This window comes from Ursus maritimus, unplaced genomic scaffold (assembly GCF_017311325.1).
Source record: "Ursus maritimus isolate PB19 unplaced genomic scaffold, ASM1731132v1 scaffold_6, whole genome shotgun sequence".
Lineage (NCBI taxonomy): Eukaryota > Metazoa > Chordata > Mammalia > Carnivora > Ursidae > Ursus > Ursus maritimus.
In genome coordinates, this window is record NW_024426774.1 from 51,326,868 (window position 1) to 51,344,060 (window position 17,193).

A 17,193-nucleotide genomic window follows, 5' to 3' on the forward strand; every position below is an offset into this window, starting at 1 on the left:
GACTTCATCAACCTCCTATATGTTGGTGACTTATAACCCACATATATTTCCCAAGCCGCAGACCTGTATTTCCAACTGCCCCTTAGAAATTTCTTCCTGGAGAAACCATGCTATTGTAAACTTGCACGTCCAGAATTGAACTGAATACACTCCCCACTCTGTTCTTTCTGGGTTCCTTTATTCAGCAATCATTCAACAAGTCCTGTGAGCCTAGGAGGTATCCCGGACTCAGGCTGCATTTTCACATTGCATCCAGACAGTTCTACCCTCAGTATCACTGATCTCTGTCTTCATTACCCCCTTCTGGTTCATGGCCTCCTCATTTTTGCTTTGCTATAGCTAGATCTTCTTTTTTTTTTTTTTTTTTAAAGATTTTATTTATTTATTTGACAGAGAGAGAGACAGCCAGTGAGAGAGGGAACACAAGCAGGGGGAGTGGGAGAGGGAGAAGCAGGCTCCCAGCGGAGGAGCCTGATGTGGGGCTTGATCCCATAACTCCGGGATCACGCCCTGATAGCTAGATCTTCTGACAGCTGGTGTCTTCTTCTCTTTCTCCCCTTCAGTCTATACTCTGTTTCTAAAGAGAATTTTCTAAACATTTTTGCCATATGATTTCTTGATTTGAAACTACCCCGTGCTTTTCAGTACCTGCAGGTAACTTTGTCAAATTCTTTAGGACCTTAAGTAGGATTTTGAGAAATGTGTTTCCTGTTGTTCCTTCCTTCTTCCCCTTCTGAGATGGGTGCCAACCTTTTGTGTTTCTCCGTTGTGCTCCGGTTGCCACCCAACCTGTAGTACTTTTTTTTTTTTTTTTTTAACCTGTAGCACTTTTGTTATAACCCAAACCCACACTGTATTGTAATTATTTTTTCCCTGTCTTCTGAATAGACTGTTAGAAATTTGAGGGAAACAATTGAGGTATTTTCATTTTTGTTTCTAGGAGCTATCCCGTTTCTTGACATATAATAATAAGTTGTCAGTACATGTGAATTGATGAACAAATGAATTAATTAGAAAAAATAACTTTTAATTAAAATTTTTGGCTCACGATGATAATCTAAGTAAGTTTCTAAGTCTTGCTTTTCTGCCTCTTGATGATTTAGGTGTGGGAGTTGATGGAGGCAATGACAAGGATTGGGAAGCCAATGCCTGCAAGATCCAGCTCATTAAGAAGAAAGGGAAAGTTAAGGCACTGGATGAAGAAGTTCACAGTAATGTACTTAGTTTGAATTTTGTCCCCCCTCCCCTCCCTTTGCTTCCTTCTCCCTTCCCTACCAAATTCCTGTTCCTCCCATATTTTGGGGTCCATTTTAAGTATAGTGGTATTTAAAGTTGAGAGGAGGGAAGAAGAGTAGTTTGTTATTGTCTCTACTAGCAGACAATGTACCTTAGCTTCAGAAATGCCCATATTAACTAGGAAAGGAAATTAGTTAGGTACATTGTGTTCATAGCAAGCTCAGTGTCCTAAAATGAAGTAACCACCATTCCTGAGGAAGGGCCTTTCGTAGGACAAAAGGTATTTTTAGTGGTGCCCTTATTCTAGTGTCTTCACTTAGTTGTCTTTACTTGGGAGTAAACTTCTCCTTTGGACGTATAGTCAGCCTAGATGTTGCCCTTTTTAGTAGATCTGATGTAATCAGGTAAGTGTCATGTTTTTGCTTCAGGATTTTCTTCCCTGGCATAAAGTAGTTGTCCAGAGATACATACCTCATTAAAGAGGACATACTTCTCAGTATTTAGTTCATAACATTATACTTATACATTTTCATTTGTCACAGGAAACTTAAAAGCTTTGAAATAAATAGACTGAAAAAAAATTAAAAAAACTTTTTCTACAGGGGCACCTGGGTGGCTCAGTCAGTTAAGTCTGACTCTTGGTTTTGGCTCAGGTCATGATCTCAGGGTCATGAGACGATCCCTGTATCAGGCTCCATGCTGGATGTGGAAGACTGCTTAAGATTCTTTCTCTCCCTCTGCCCCTATCACACTCTGTCTCTTAAAAAAAAAAAAAATCTTCCACAAAACCAAGAAAACAGGTTTTTTTATGTACCTGCTCAAATGGATGCCATTGTAATCATGGTAAAGGAGTGCAGGTAGAAGGGGAAAATGATGGGCTTAGTCGCTTTTTTTTTTCACATAAGCAGAACTTTTAACTTTGTAGTACTTGCTGAACATGCTAGATCAATACTTATTTTGCATGTATTGTGGGTAAGATTAGCTTAGGGATGAGGCAGGCACCCAAATAACTGTCCTATAAATACTCAGTCTGCTCCGTGTACTACATCCTGTACACCAGGCTGAGTATAGTAGGTCCCATAGGCAAGAACAAACAAATTGCTGAAGGATTCAGGGGAGAGCTAGTTCGCACTTGGAGTTGGGGTTGGGGAGACTTGGCATATGGAAGGAAAGGCTGCTGGTTCCGTTTGGGCAGTGAAGGTGGGAAAGGAGGACCTTCTGAGTAGAATAGCGTGGGCAGAGATGAGAATAGGGAAGCCAAATTTGCTGGAATGGTGAGTAGTCCTTTTACTCTGCAGTACTGGTAGAAGAGTATGGGAGACTAGAAGGCAGACTGTAACCAGAATCACCATCTTGGCCTATCAACATACTGAAACACGCGGCCTCCTGAAGGAAAGTCAGAAAGGGAGTGGAGAAATGGGAACTCGCAGACATTGCCAGTGAATTTGTGATAAATGACTTTGAAGAGGAAGCTGGCAATGTCTGAATGGGAGGTGTCTGTACCCTGTGACCAGGTGCTTCCATTCTTCGGCATCTGCTTGAAAGAAGCTACGGACAAGAAGACATGACAACAAGAGTCATTGCAGCAAAATGTAGAAACAGCCTAAATGTCTACCAGTAAGAGAATGGGAGATTAAGAAAACAGAAAAGAATACTAGCATTTGTGGACGCATGTTAGTGTATTGGGTGTTTAAAGGCACAGGTGGGAAAGCTCTCCACCAACTCAAGAATCCCCTGGGGGGGATGGGATGAGGCCAGGGCATAAAGGAGGCATCAACTGCCTCCTTTTATTTTAGATCTTAAAAAAAATCGAAAGCATAAAATGGTTAGATGTTCACATTTGTTAACTCTGGGTGTGGGTATTTGGGTGCTTGTGGTGTTCACTTTGTTACTCCATAAGTTTCAGTGTTTGACCTGTTAAGACAAAAGAGAAGGAAGTCATCAAAGAAAAGGCCATTAGATTGGTTGTCGGTAACTTCTGACTTAGATAGTAATAGCTAACATTAATTGTTGCATTCTGTGTCCTAGGCACTCTACTAAGTGCCTTGGTAGTCCTCAGTATAACCCGTCAAGTGGCTAATATTATCATCCTCATTTTGCAGATGAGGAAATTGAAACACAGGAGGAAGTACTGTCACAGAGGAGTAGGTGCTGTCATTACATGGTGTCGGCAGTAAAGGATACTATTTGTAACAAAAATTTAAGATTTTAAAAATATTTTATATCATAAAATTTAAACCATGAATGGCTATACATTAACATTTGTTATCTTTGGATGTAGGTCTTTGAGTGTTTTATTATTGCCAACAAATTTAAATATGTTTGAACTTTTTTTTTTTTTTTTTAAAAAAGAAGGATTACATCTAAGAAAAGGCATGCAGAGGACACGAGCCGTAGGGGTGCATGAGGGGGGGAAAGACAGAAGATGCAAATAAGCAAATTATGGAGGGATCACAGCTCAGAAGGGTCAAGGCACAGGTAGGAAGTTAGCCTTTATAGGAGTCAGAGGTAAAAGAAGAGCGAAGTACAGCAGTTAGGAGGTGAAGGGGAAAAGCTCAGTAAAGGGGATATTGAGTTACTGTCCAGTAGGATTGAGGCTTGAGGAAAACAGAAGAGATGTCATGAGCTGTTGGGAGAATTGAGTGAGCTTTCGGCTTAATGAATAAGGAACATGGGGACATGCTCCTGTGTGGCCACAGTAAAATAGGTTTGGTGATTACCATGAACTTGAAATGGACTCAATTTACAGAATTTTCTAACTCTCTTCGATGTTGCTTGTCAGTTTGTGGGTGGGGAGAAGAGAAAACTGGATGTGGACGTTATCTAAAGTTAAGGTTCAACAGAGGGCTTTAGAAAGAGTAACAGAGTGAATAGGAAGGGTCAAGGATTGGGAGTCATGATAAGTTTATGAAACATAAAATATTTGTTGTGAGAAATATGCTTATTGTTCTAGCAATGATTTTTTTCTTAATAGGCATTAGATAATGTTCTTTTGGCAACAGTGAAATAGGTATGATAATTACTATGAATTTGAATTGGATTCAATCTGTAGACTCTTGTTATTGCCAGCGTGGCCAGGGGGTGGGGGTGGGGGTGGGTGGCTTAATTATAATTAGCCTAACAAAGTAGTCAGATGTTTTCATTGCTTGCGTTAGCCTGTTAAGTAGTGATAAACAGTAATCCTTTACTTTTTCAGAGGTTATTTATCAGGTCACCTTAATTATTCAGGACACAGTTAAGCCAGGAAAGAATACATTGATGATTTTATCTGTTGGTTGATTGAGCCATCTAACAAAAATTTGAATAACTGCCCTCTATAGCGTAGTGCTTGGGATTCAAAGATAATAAGGCAAGCTGTTGCTTTTGTAGAACTTAAATCCTGGTAGAAGCCTGGTTAGCACATGTCATAAATATTATAATAGTACAGCAAAGTATGCCATTGTGGGTTTGATCTCTGGTTCTGGAGTCAGCCGGACTTGGGGTCACATCCTCTCTCTGCTTCCTATTAGTTATGACCTAGGGCAGGTTCTCCGAGCTCTTAGAGCCTCAGTTTCTTTATCTGTAAAATAGGGACAATGGTACCTAACAGAGCATTGTAAAGATTCAATAACAAAATGAATATTTCTTAAATACTTATTTTATTCTAGCCATTGTGCCAGGCCCTGGTTACACAACAGAGAACAAGATAGGCAAACTCCCTGGCCTGATGGAGCTTACTGTCTAAGTGAGAGGGCCAGATAACAAATAAATATATAATGTTAGGTAATGATTAGTGCTATGAAGAGAAAGTATGGTAGAGGTGACATGTAAGCAGTGAACGCATTATCATCTGAAGGGGGACGGTCTAGGTGGAGGGAACACCCAAGTGCAAAGACTCTGTGTGGGTGTGGCCTGCTAATAGCTGAATGTCGGTGGGCTAGAGCACAGTAAGTGAGGGGGAGAGTGGAGGAGATGAGCTGGAGAGGTGACTGAGGACCAGGTCGTGTAGGGTCTTCAGAAAGATGGATCTTACTTCATGTGCCACGTGAAGCCATTGGAAGATTTTGCATTAGGGGATTGACATGATTTAATGGGATCATTTGGTTAGTGTGCAAAGACTAGATTGTACAGAGGGAAGATTGGACATTGGGAGACCAGTCAGGATTCTGTTGAAGTAGTTTAGTTGATGGTTGCTTGGGTCATACTGATAGGGATAGGGCAATGGGAAGTCTTAAGTCCCTAGCTTCAGGTAAGCTCTCAGTAAATGGTGGCTGTTGTTACTTGCAAAAGGTGTGTTGAGGGCTTTGAGGGGTAGTGGGAGAGGTGGGAGAATGGGAATGTAAAGGTAGCTAGGGCCAGATGGTGGAGGGCCTCGTACCCACAGAAAGGAACTGGGGCTTTATCTTGTGAGAAAATGGCTCTCTGGCTCTTTGTGAGAATTGGAGGATCTTTTTATAAATCCCTGTGACCAAGATTAAGATGATTCATATGGGTAATTAGGGATGCAAACCACTTTTTAAGCAATGGGAATCTGTTCAAGGATTTTAAGCGTCATTTCTTGATCAGATTCGTGTGTTAGAATGATGTCTGATTAGCCAGTGTAAAAACCACGAAGACTGTGCTAAATTAAATGCACGGACTTTCCTATTTGAGACTTCTGAGCAATTTGCTCTTCTTAATTTAGGCCTAATTCTCATAGGCTTGGTTATCTGGTTTCTTTGCCAAATGAATTTTATATTTAGGAAATCAGAAGGAGGGCATTACTAGTAAATACAAGAACTGCCTTTTATTTTTTCCTGGGAAAAAGCAAGAAGAGATAGCTTATAGGGAAAAGGAATCAGAATACCTGCTTTTTAGGATAAAGGAACATCCGTCCATAACCCCTATACTTTCATGGTGTTCTATTCTCAAGGACTATTCTTTGATTTAAGAAGCTCTCCATAATTGCAGTTTATATTGTGAGATATGTTTACATTCACTGGGACCGAAGAAATTGCACTCATAAGGTTGTGTGGCATTGAGAATGTGAATTTATTTTTACATGTTTAGTTAAAGTGGTACTGAATTTTTTTCAAGGCAAAGATTAGATTTTTTTTTAAAAAGTCACATTATCTTTTTTTGTCTATAACCCTTCAGTTGAAAATTCTCCAGCCTTCAGAAAAGTGGAAAGAACAGTGCATCAACCACCCCTATACTTCATCTAGTTTTACTGGTTGTTAGTACTTTGTCACATTTGCTTTATCTCCCTGGTTGTTATTGGATTCATTTGCCCTAAATATTTGAACTGCATTAACTCCTGAATCTTTTAATTACTATTTTGAATATGGCTGATTTTCAGTTTCAATAATTGTGTGTTCCAGGTGAGCAGCACTGTAATAATTATATTTAAATATAGCTTCTAACATCTCTACAGTGTGATTTAATAATGGAATTTCTCATATTCTTCAGAACAACAGGATATGGATTTGGATATAGAATTTGATGTACACCTTGGAATAGCTCATACGCGTTGGGCAACGCATGGAGAACCCAATCCTGTCAATAGCCATCCCCAGCGCTCTGATAAAAATAATGGTATGGACACATTCTACATGCTTTGGAGTGATTGTAGAGGGGTCGATAATGGGAGAAGAATGAAGGCTCTTATGTTTTTGTTATTTTAATTTTTTTTTAATCTGGAAAGTTTCAGACAGATTGACAAGTAGAGAGTATGTAGAGCCGGGTGTGTGTCTCACCAGCTTTAGCATTAATACCCAATCTGTTCTATTTCTCTATACCCCTCCACCCAGATATTTTGGAAGCTCTCCCTTTGTCTCCTTTTTCCTTGCAGATCACTGTGGGGTTTGTCCTGTAGGCTTTCCTACAGTCTAGATCTTGCTAATTGTATGCATTCCATGGTATCATTTACCATGTTTCTGTCCCTTCTCTTCACTGTAAATTGGTATGGTACTGATTTACATCTGGACGTATGTGATGTTTGGGCATTTTTCTTTTTGTGTTATTAGTGTCCGTAGATGATCATTGCCAACATGAATTATTTCTTCAGGGCTTTGTAAAATGGTGATAGTCAAATACTCTCATTCCTTTTTCACTTATCTCACATACTTCTACAAAGAGAAACTTCCTCACATCTAACTGCTTAATGTTTGATTTTTTTTTCACTTCCTTTACCATTTTTCAAAAATGAAGTGGTTCTAATGTTCTAAGATGAACGAGTTTCTTTTATTATTATTATATACTCCTGGATTTAAAATATTGCATTTATATTTTTTAGTTATTTAATCGAAAGAGATGAAAATTATCCCACTACATATGTATTTGATCTTGGAATACTGTTTTAACATCAATTTATCTGACATTTTAAGAGTTGTCTGGACCTCACCTGAGTAAATTTCACTATAAATCTGAATAACTGTTTTTTCTTGTTCTTTAACTTTTTCATTTAATGTAAATCAGGTGATTGTTCTAGTTGGAAAGTCTTTTACTTTAAACTTAGGAAATGTTTCTGCATAAAAACGAATGAACAAAGAAGCGAGAGTAAGAGTTATATAATTCAGCCTTCTCGTTTTGCAAATGAAGAAACAGGCCCAGGAAGTTTGCCCCTTTCGTATGGTGACATTGGGTTAGTAGTTTAGCCACAAGTGAAGTTGATGTCTCTAGACCCCAGTTTATTACATTTCCCCTCTATGTCCACGTCCCCGGCACTGTGCGCTTCCACTAAACCACATGAATAATGCTGCTGACCTACCCGAGGATCGTCTGATAATGAAAACTAGAAGATACTTGCTTATACTTGGAATTATAGCATGTCACAAATTTTTTGACTTGAGAAAAATCTGACAGTACTGGCTATTTATGATGTTTACCAGACCTATAATTTTTTGTCATCAATAATTTTTATCTCTTTTAGAATTTATTGTTATTCACAATGGAATTATCACCAACTACAAAGACTTGAAAAAGTTTTTGGTAAGTAAAGTGACCCAAAAAGACACGAGGCTTTGAGAAATTTCTAATGGAAGCAGTGAGGTGGTTTGTTGCAATGTGCAGCACCATCTAGGGATGATCAGCTAATTCCTGAGATGGTTACAAGGGGATGTGGTTTACTGGACTTTTCTTTGTTGACAGTGAGATATTTTTGTTTCTTATGTGCATAGGAAATAATTATTTGACTTTATTATAAATGACTCCAAAGCTCAAATAAAATTGGAATTTGGGGTGGGGGGACATCTTTGGCATTGTGAAAGACCTTGTTTGTCATTTATAAAAGATTCTGGGATATATAAGAAGAATTAGGACAGATTAGATGAAGTTTCTCTGCCCTAAATAGCCATGTGCTCTATAGTAATAGTCGTGGTAATGACCTTCCTGAGTGCCTCTTGGGGTCCAGTTGAAATTTCTGTTGTGCTGGAAGCCTGTATCTGTGCTGTCCAGTATAATAGCCAATACCCACATGTGGCTGTTGAGCTGCTGTGACTGAGGAACTAAATTTGAAATTTAATTTCATTTTAATCCGTTTAAATTTATTTTTATTTTTTTAAATTAAAAAAAAATTTTTTAAAGGTTTTATTTTTAAGTAATCTCTACGGCCAACGTGGGGCTCAAACTTACAACCCTGAGAGCAAGAGTCGCATGCTGTACTGACTGAGCCAGCCAGGTGCCCCTAATCAGTTTAAATTTAAATAGCCACTTATATGGGGCACCTGGGTGGCTCAGTCCATTAAGCATCTGCCTTCCACTCAGGTCAGGATCCCAGGGTCCTGGGATCGAGCCCCACGTGGAGCCCTGTGTCGGGCTCCCTGCTCAGCAGGGAGTCTGCTTCTCCCTCTGCCCTCCCCCTTCATGTTCTCTCTCTCTCACAAATAAATAAATAAAATCTTTAAAAAAATAAAAAAATAGCCACATATAGCTAATGACTATTGTGTTGGATAGTGCAATTTCATTATCTGTGAAAGTCATTATACTCATTATGGCATTGTTGTTTTGTGACTTTTCATGACTTTTGTGACTTTAATTATTTAAAATGTTCTTAATTTGTATGTGGCATATATAGATTCATATAATTTTAAGTGTATATTCAAAATCACACAAAATACCTTAACATTTTGGGTTCACTATGATTAGATGGTAACTTGAATTTTGAACAATGGGTAATGGGGTATGGTGTTGAAAAAATATTAGAAATTGGTTAGTGAAACTTTTGAGGAAAAAAATTCTATAGAAAAGATTTGGATTTCATGACTGTTTCCTTAAATGTGTCAAATTTTTTTTTCTTCCCTTTCTAATTTCAGGAAAGCAAAGGCTATGACTTTGAATCTGAAACAGACACAGAGACAATTGCCAAGCTTGTTAAGTACATGTATGACAATCGGGAAAGTCAAGACATCAGTTTCACTACCTTGGTGGAGAGAGTTATCCAACAATTGGTATTAAACCACACTTTTAAAGATAATTATTGCCAGTGTTAATCACAACAAACTCTTAAAATTAAGATAAGCAGAAACTATGCTAATTTCTTAAGTGTTTTTGGCTTTTATTTCCTATATATATTAGTACTCAGCTTGAATAATTTTGAGAGACTCTTTGACTCCCTCCCTTCCCACACACTTAAAATTCTACTTCTTTTACTATAGTTTAGTGTCATGGGAATTAAAAATAATCCAAAGTCAAAGAGTTTGTCCAAAAGCTATGTGCACGCACACGCACACAGACACACAAACCCATACATACCACCCAAACATGTATACAGTAGACACAGTTCATCACTTTCTTGCTTCCTATTCACTCAGGTATTCTTTTCAGTCAGTAACTTAGCACAAAGGTAGCTTCAGTAAAATGCGCACTCTTTATTCTGGGGTAATGTCTGCATGTCTCTGAGCCAGTATAGTCAACTCCTTATTTTTCCTTATGGGGACTTTTCCTTGGCCTCATAACACTGTAGTAAAGTATTTCCCAGCCCAAGAAAAAAATGGCATTCTTTTTGATCCCATCCCAATTGTCCTAGTTAAAGATTAGAGATGCCAGAGATCCACAAAAGTCTAAATCATCGTGATATCTGCCCCCATCTCCATTCATAACTCTACCTTCCACATTTAAAAGCCCTATACTTCTTTCTGATGGGGTCTAACCCTCACTTCTTCCCTCTACCCAAATCTCACGATGCCTGCAGCAAATGGAGGAGTCAGGAAGATGGAGAATATAGAGGCCTGTTCCTTTCCTTTACTCAAGGCAGAGTATTGTGCCTTTCCAGCCTTTTCTTATTTCTACTCATTATATAACCCAGTTTGTGTTCTGTGGTGATCCCTTAACCTCTCCTACCTCCTGTTTCTCTTTTTTTCACTCTTGATTTCCTTAGGCCCGGTCCCTGAGGAGGTTGGGTTGGGGAGGTCGTATGGTATGCATGTTAATAATTGTGGTTGTGTATATATTTATCTCTAGTTATCAAGGTCACCAAGCATGGAAGTTAGCAGTGGTGTAAGATCAGTGGACCAGAGAATGGGTTTTGAATATTGAGCTTGGAATCTTTTCTAATTCTCTCTTCCCTGCATTCTAATGTGCAGTATGGGAGATAGGATGTATCTGTTGAGAAATGTGTACAAAAGTGCTTTAGAATAGTCTGTTGTGGAGCTATTATCTATTGAGTGTATTTCAGGAGTGGGCTTGATTAAAAAATGTGTCTTGGATACACCAAAGCTCAGGAATAAGTGTCTACCTAAATTTCAGACATGTTTATAGCCTACTGCCGAAGAGCAGCATGTGGACAAAAAATTTCTGTGCTGAAGCCAATGTGTTTTAGGCATTTCACATTTGATAATTGTTTATAGTAAGTATTGCTAATGAATTTTTTCCCTCTTATAGGAAGGTGCTTTTGCACTGGTATTTAAAAGTGTTCATTTTCCTGGCCAAGCAGTTGGCACAAGGTATGTACAAATTTAATAATGACTAATAATTATATGTATTTTGAAACATTTGAATTATAAGTGTGTTTTCTGTACACATTGATTACCCTTCACTGTAAAGACTTTCTTAGAGATGCCATTTGAATATATTTATTTTCATATGTTCTTGTCTGTTTTTCACCACTCTTCCATTTAACAGAATCCCTTAATAAAGCAAATTTATTTTGGCATTTATAACTGGCTTTTTGTCTGTAGTGGGACACCGTAGTTACTTTGTGAATTTGGATATTGAGTATTCTCTAGTTTCAGGCCCCAAACATGAACTTTCTCCAGATTTTTTGGAAGTATATATTCCAAACAGATGCCTAGATAACTGTGCCGTCACTACTTTTGCGAAGGTATTTAGGCCTCATCATGACGTCCTTTTTAGAACAGGAGGAAGCCCTAGTATTTGGCAAGAAAGAGCTGTTTTTAATATGAAGGCAAGGTGACTAAGGAGAACGTGCTAAACATTCATGTATCAGAATTCCATGTACAATTGAAAGGAAGGTTCCATTTGACATTTTAAAAAGAAACATTTCAGATACACTGTTCTAGAACAGGCATTGGCAAACTTCTCTGTAAGGGTCAGAGAGTAAATATTTTAGCCTTTCCAGGCCATATGGCCTCTGTAGCACCACTGTTTCACTGTTAGAGTATGAAAGCAGCCATGGAAAATAAGGAAAAGAAAGAGCATGGCTGTGTTCCAGTAAAACTCTTGTGTAACAAAAATAGAGAGCCCTGGCCTCGGGAGCAGAGTCTGCTGACCCCTGTTACTATTTCTTAAAAATTCTGTTTATGTTATTCTTTTGTTATACCTGAAGTTGCGCTTAGAGGGAAAATTTAAACATTATTTGACGAGTGTTGGCTCATGAAAACTTATATCTGCGCATTATTTATGAAAATGATTTAATTCTGCCTCATTTTGCACTAACAGACGAGGTAGCCCTCTTTTGATTGGTGTACGAAGTGAACATAAGCTCTCTACTGATCACATTCCAATACTCTACAGAACAGGTAAAAACCCTTCCTATGTCATGCCAAGAGGACACTATAAATTTGAGTGCAGTAGATACAAAGAATTGTGTTCATTAAATTGAAGTAAATGCCTCTTTGGTCAGATACACTCATGTATAGCATATAGTTCTGTCTAGACATGAAAAGGATTTGTTGTTGTGATTTCTCTGACGAGGAGAATTTCTTTCTGTTGTATATCCTTAGCTAGGACTCAGATTGGATCAAAATTCACACGGTGGGGATCACAGGGAGAAAGAGGTGGGAAATGCACTGTGCATGGATGGGGAGGAATCTTACCCTCTTTTGTTCATTCTTTACTAATTCTTTGTTCTTGGAGTGAATGAATGTGCTGGGCCTCTAAAAATGTGCTTTTTTATGGGGAAACATATTTTGACATTTTTCTAATTTGCAGAGTATATTTTGTCTGTCTGCTTTTGGCATTTAGAAAACCGCTTTTAATTGTTTCTTTGAAATTTCTGAGATTTAAAATTATAAAATTTTTTGTTTTAAATTAAAATCATGTAAGATACATTATTATAAATAAGATATTTAGATTGGGAAAAGAGCACTGTGTGCTAGGCTATTGTAAATTGAATTCAGTGGTAGTTATTTAATTTATCCTAACTTTTCACTAAATTATGTTTATTTTAGATCTTTATTTTATGCATGACATTTTACTTTTAGATTTACATTCAACATCTTGATTGCCTTGTTTGAAATTGGAATCTTTTTGTTTGTTTTTTTTGTTTGTTTGTTTGAAGTTTATTTTTCTTTATAGGACTTTCAGCCATACAAATTCTGGATCATTTTATTAATATAATTAGACAGAAAACAAATGGCATGCTCTTTTCATTTACTTATTATTAAAAGCTTTCCAAGTAAAAGATAGGGAGTGGTAAATTCAGAAAATTGAAACCCATATTATTAATGTATAATTCTTGGTTTCTTGAAAAAAAATTAGCAAAGGACTCTAAACCCGTCCCTCCTTAGATAGTGGCTGCTTCAGCTCTTTAAAGTGGAAAGTTCCGTACGTAGCCTTCAGTCATGAAATGTTACGATTTCTTCTTCTTTCCTTCTCCCTCTCCTTCCCGCTTCAGAAGAAAAACTAGTTTAACCAGTGAGAGTACAGAATTTTGGATCCAGAGTTCCAGATTTCTGTTAAGAATCCTGCTCTTGTATACATTACTTTTATGTTACCTTGTACATTTTCGTAGGCTGCTCTTAGGGAAAAAAATGGAAAAACAGTGGCTAAGGTTTTAAGGAGCTAGAAGAAAAACTTAACATGAGACATCTTTTTAAGATCATGAATTAAATTTAGTAACCTTTATTTCTCTAGCTCCTAGTAGGTAGATAATGTGTGGCTCAGCAAAACTTAGTTTAAAAAAGAGGCTGTTTTGAACAGGCTATATCAAGGGGAGAACACGGGACTGGCTTTTAGATTTTCTCCAGGTGTAACTACTGACAAAATAAAGGGGGATGGTAATGATTGTGTTCCACTCAAATCAGATGAGAAAAGTGATGTATGGCCAAACGTTTTATAGATTGTAAGAGTCATATAGGTGGTAATGTTCTTTTCATTTAAATAGGCAATGATATCTTAAATCCTTTGAGATATTATAATATACCTTGTTATTTGAATAAATATTTGGAGAAGGAATATAGTGACACTTGACACCAGTAGGGCATTATATAACCTAAAGCTGGTTGTATTTATTTTGAAAATATCGGTGCTAGGCTATCCTTCTGTACATTTTTTTAATTCACTTTTTTTTACATTAGGAAAATTCACTTTTTCTGATGTGCAGTTTCATGAGTTTTGTCAAGTGCATACAGTTGTATAACCACCACAAAGTACAGAACAATTCCATCTCCCTGAACGTTCCCTCCAGCTGGAGCTTTGCAGTTAGCCCTTGTTCCATACCCAGGCCTTGGCAAACACTGATCTGTTTTCTCTTTCTGTAGTGTTATTTTTTCTACGATGTCATCTTACACGTGTTTTTTAAAGTGTGATACCTTTTTTGCTATTGAATTTGGATGGAAAGAGCTGTTTTATTTTCATGTCTAAAACATCATGCTAGCACGATTGTGGAGAACTTTGGATGTACATTTCTAAGAATAATTATAAGCAAGTCTTTATAGACATGCATTTTAGAGGATAGATACAGTATGAATTTTTACAAGTATATTTATTGTGTCCTCTAGCCATTATGTCCATAGTTATAAGGTCTGTAAATGTCCTGATCTCAGAAAAAGGTGCTTTTTGTTTTCTGTCTCTGTGACATTTATATAGTCTTTAATTAAAGCGTTTTCCCCCCCTATATTTGGCTAATTTGTCAAACTTCACTTTGCTTTCCAGTTTTGACTTTTGTTGTGAATGAGCAAAAAGGAAAATATTCTTCATTCATGACTTGACAATTAAGTAGAGATGCCAGAATTCTAAAGTTCTAGGATTAGAGGATGTTATTATTGCAGAAGGACCACATTTTATCCTAACTTAAAAGAAATGTAAGAAAACCCAATTTTAAGAAAGAAGAGATTCTAGGTTTATGATATTTCCAGTCCTTAGCAGTAGGTGCCACACATGGTATATGATGGTTAGAGAGTTATAAGTATCTTTTTTTGTTTTGAAGTAAGACTTAGTGTAGACTACAACTTGATTTGTTCTGCTGACTTACTGTTAAAATCTAGAGAAGTTTTGTTATAAGATAATAAAAATTAATATGCCATTAGTCTTCATTTTATTCATTGCACAATTTTGATATTTTTGTAATTTTTATAAGTTTAGTTACATAAACTTATGTACTCTATCAAGTTTTGTATGAAGTTAAAGTTAGGTGATACATACTTTTGATTAAAAAAAAGTTAGTGATATTAGTGAATTATTTGCCTTTTACCTGGAAAAGAAATATTCTGTTTTAAGAGTTGTAACGTAGCACTCGTATCTGCCACGCTCTCTTTGATAGTTGCTGTTTCACTCTACACCTTGTGTCTCTTGTTCTCGTTGGCTTATTGCATGGAAATAAGGTGATCTACCTAGCATCTTAAAGTTGCTGAGATTATTTTGTGTTGCTATGGTTTTTTGTTGATTTTGTAGAACATTTTGTCTATTTATACATCGGCCATGGTTTCCTACATGGTTGCTGATTTGTGTGAACTCTGTGCTCTAGGGAAGGACAAGAAAGGAAGCTGCAATCTGTCTCGTGTGGACAGTACAACTTGCCTTTTCCCTGTGGAAGAAAAAGCGGTGGAGTATTACTTTGCTTCTGATGCGAGGTGAGCTTCCTTCGTTGGTTAGAGTATTTTAATAAAACTTCTCGTGTTACTGAAACCAAGTCATTTTGTACATATCTAGTCATCCTGTGTGGGAGAATTTTGTCAGGGAGAATGGAGGTGTCCTTTTTGGAGATGGGGTTCTAAGGAGATGGGGTCCTAAGAATACTTCTCTCAATTCAAAGCATGTAGGTCACTTTACCAAGAAAAGAGAACAGTCCTTGAGACTTGTTCCTGCATATTTACTCAGACCTCTTGTATTATTTTTCCCTTTCTTTCTGGAGCCTTACCCAGGTTTTATAGGGAGGAGAGATTTTAGATTGGAGAACAGAATGACTTAGTGTCGCACCAATTACAGTATGCTTGCTAAACCATTGTAGTTTTAGTCCAATAAGGATACTTGCCTTTTTTAATTCGGAAGTCATTTGTGCCATAATCACTTTTACTAAAGAAATAGTACTAGACTAAGACATTTAGAGCGAGAAACACCGTGGGATGCTTAGATGCATTTATAAATGGAATACTAACAGCGGTGAGGATAAAGTGGAATCACTCAAGTTGCCAGCAAGTATTTGAGTCATTTGTTGTGCCTAAAAGTGAGGAGATCTGAAGATGAGAAAGTGTTGTAGTTTAGGACTGCCGGGAATACATCGTCTCAGTGGGAGAAGAAACTTCACTGTTTCCTAATCTTTGCAGAAGTGTAGTCAGTGCTAGGATACGTCATTGTTGTCATTAAGTAGGTTTGTTACAGAAATGAAGCTTTAATAAACTGGAAATTGCAGAAGCTTATCATCCTTTGGTCATTCACTCATACGTTCATATTGAACACTCTGAGCAAAGCCATGTGCTAAGCTTAGGAGATAATGGTGAGTAAAAATGGAAATATACTGGGGCGCCTGGGTGGCTCAGTCATTGAGCATCTGCCTTCGGCTCAGGGCGTGATCCCGGCGTTATGGGATCGAGCCCCACATCGGGCTCCTCCGCTATGAGCCTGCTTCTTCCTCTCCCACTCCCCCTGCTTGTGTTCCCTCTCTCGCTGGCTGTCTCTCTCTCTGTCAAATGAATAAATAAAATCTTTAAGAAAAAAAAAAAAAGGAAATATACTTGCCGAGGAGTACCTGGCTGGCTCAGTCGGTGGATCCTGTGACTCTTGATCTCGGGGTTGTGCGTTCGAACTCCATGATGGGGGTGGAGATTACTCCATAAAAATAAAATCTTTAAAAAAATACACTTCGTGTGGATGTGTGTGTGGATGTGTGTGTGTGTGTGTGCGTACACACACATACACATTTGTCCTTAAGGAACTTTTTCGTAATAGAGAAGACACATTTTAATCATACAGGTGTAGAATCCCAGCTGTGCAAGAGCTACAGAATGCTTGTGACAGGGTGACTTACCCTCCGGTGGGTTAATTTCTTTAAGCAATGTCACTTGAGAGAGAAGATGTTAGGAGTTAGTTAAGGGAAGAGGTAGAGGGAAGAACATGCATTTTCTGCAGATTGATCAGTCTGTGAGAGCTCGGGATGGGTATGAGCGTAGCTGGACTAGAGAGAGGAAGTTTGGTGGGAGTGATGCTGGAGAAGGAGGTGGGGTCATGGTAAGGTGTTTTGTTGTTTTCTGAAAAGCCAAAGGAAAGCCATCAAGTGGTTTGTTGGGTGAGAGAGAAATCTTGGTATGAGGTACCTTTTGATACTCCTTTTGGCAGAAATGGAGAACGGATGGAGGGAGGGAATGTGGTTGGATAAGTTAGCAG

At 37.8% G+C, this 17,193-nt stretch overlaps 1 protein-coding gene across 1 annotated transcript in view; it reads left to right on the forward strand.

Annotated features, from left to right (window-relative positions):
* The window catches only part of GFPT1 (glutamine--fructose-6-phosphate transaminase 1), a 57,204-nt gene that overhangs the window by 12,521 nt on the left and 27,490 nt on the right, over nucleotides 1-17,193 (forward strand). The window contains exons 3-9 of the mRNA XM_040623390.1: nucleotides 1,104-1,211; nucleotides 6,664-6,789; nucleotides 8,126-8,184; nucleotides 9,507-9,641; nucleotides 11,074-11,135; nucleotides 12,091-12,170; nucleotides 15,338-15,443. Coding sequence (XP_040479324.1) covers nucleotides 1,104-1,211; nucleotides 6,664-6,789; nucleotides 8,126-8,184; nucleotides 9,507-9,641; nucleotides 11,074-11,135; nucleotides 12,091-12,170; nucleotides 15,338-15,443 — 676 coding nt within the window. The remainder of the gene's footprint in view (nucleotides 1-1,103; nucleotides 1,212-6,663; nucleotides 6,790-8,125; nucleotides 8,185-9,506; nucleotides 9,642-11,073; nucleotides 11,136-12,090; nucleotides 12,171-15,337; nucleotides 15,444-17,193) is intronic.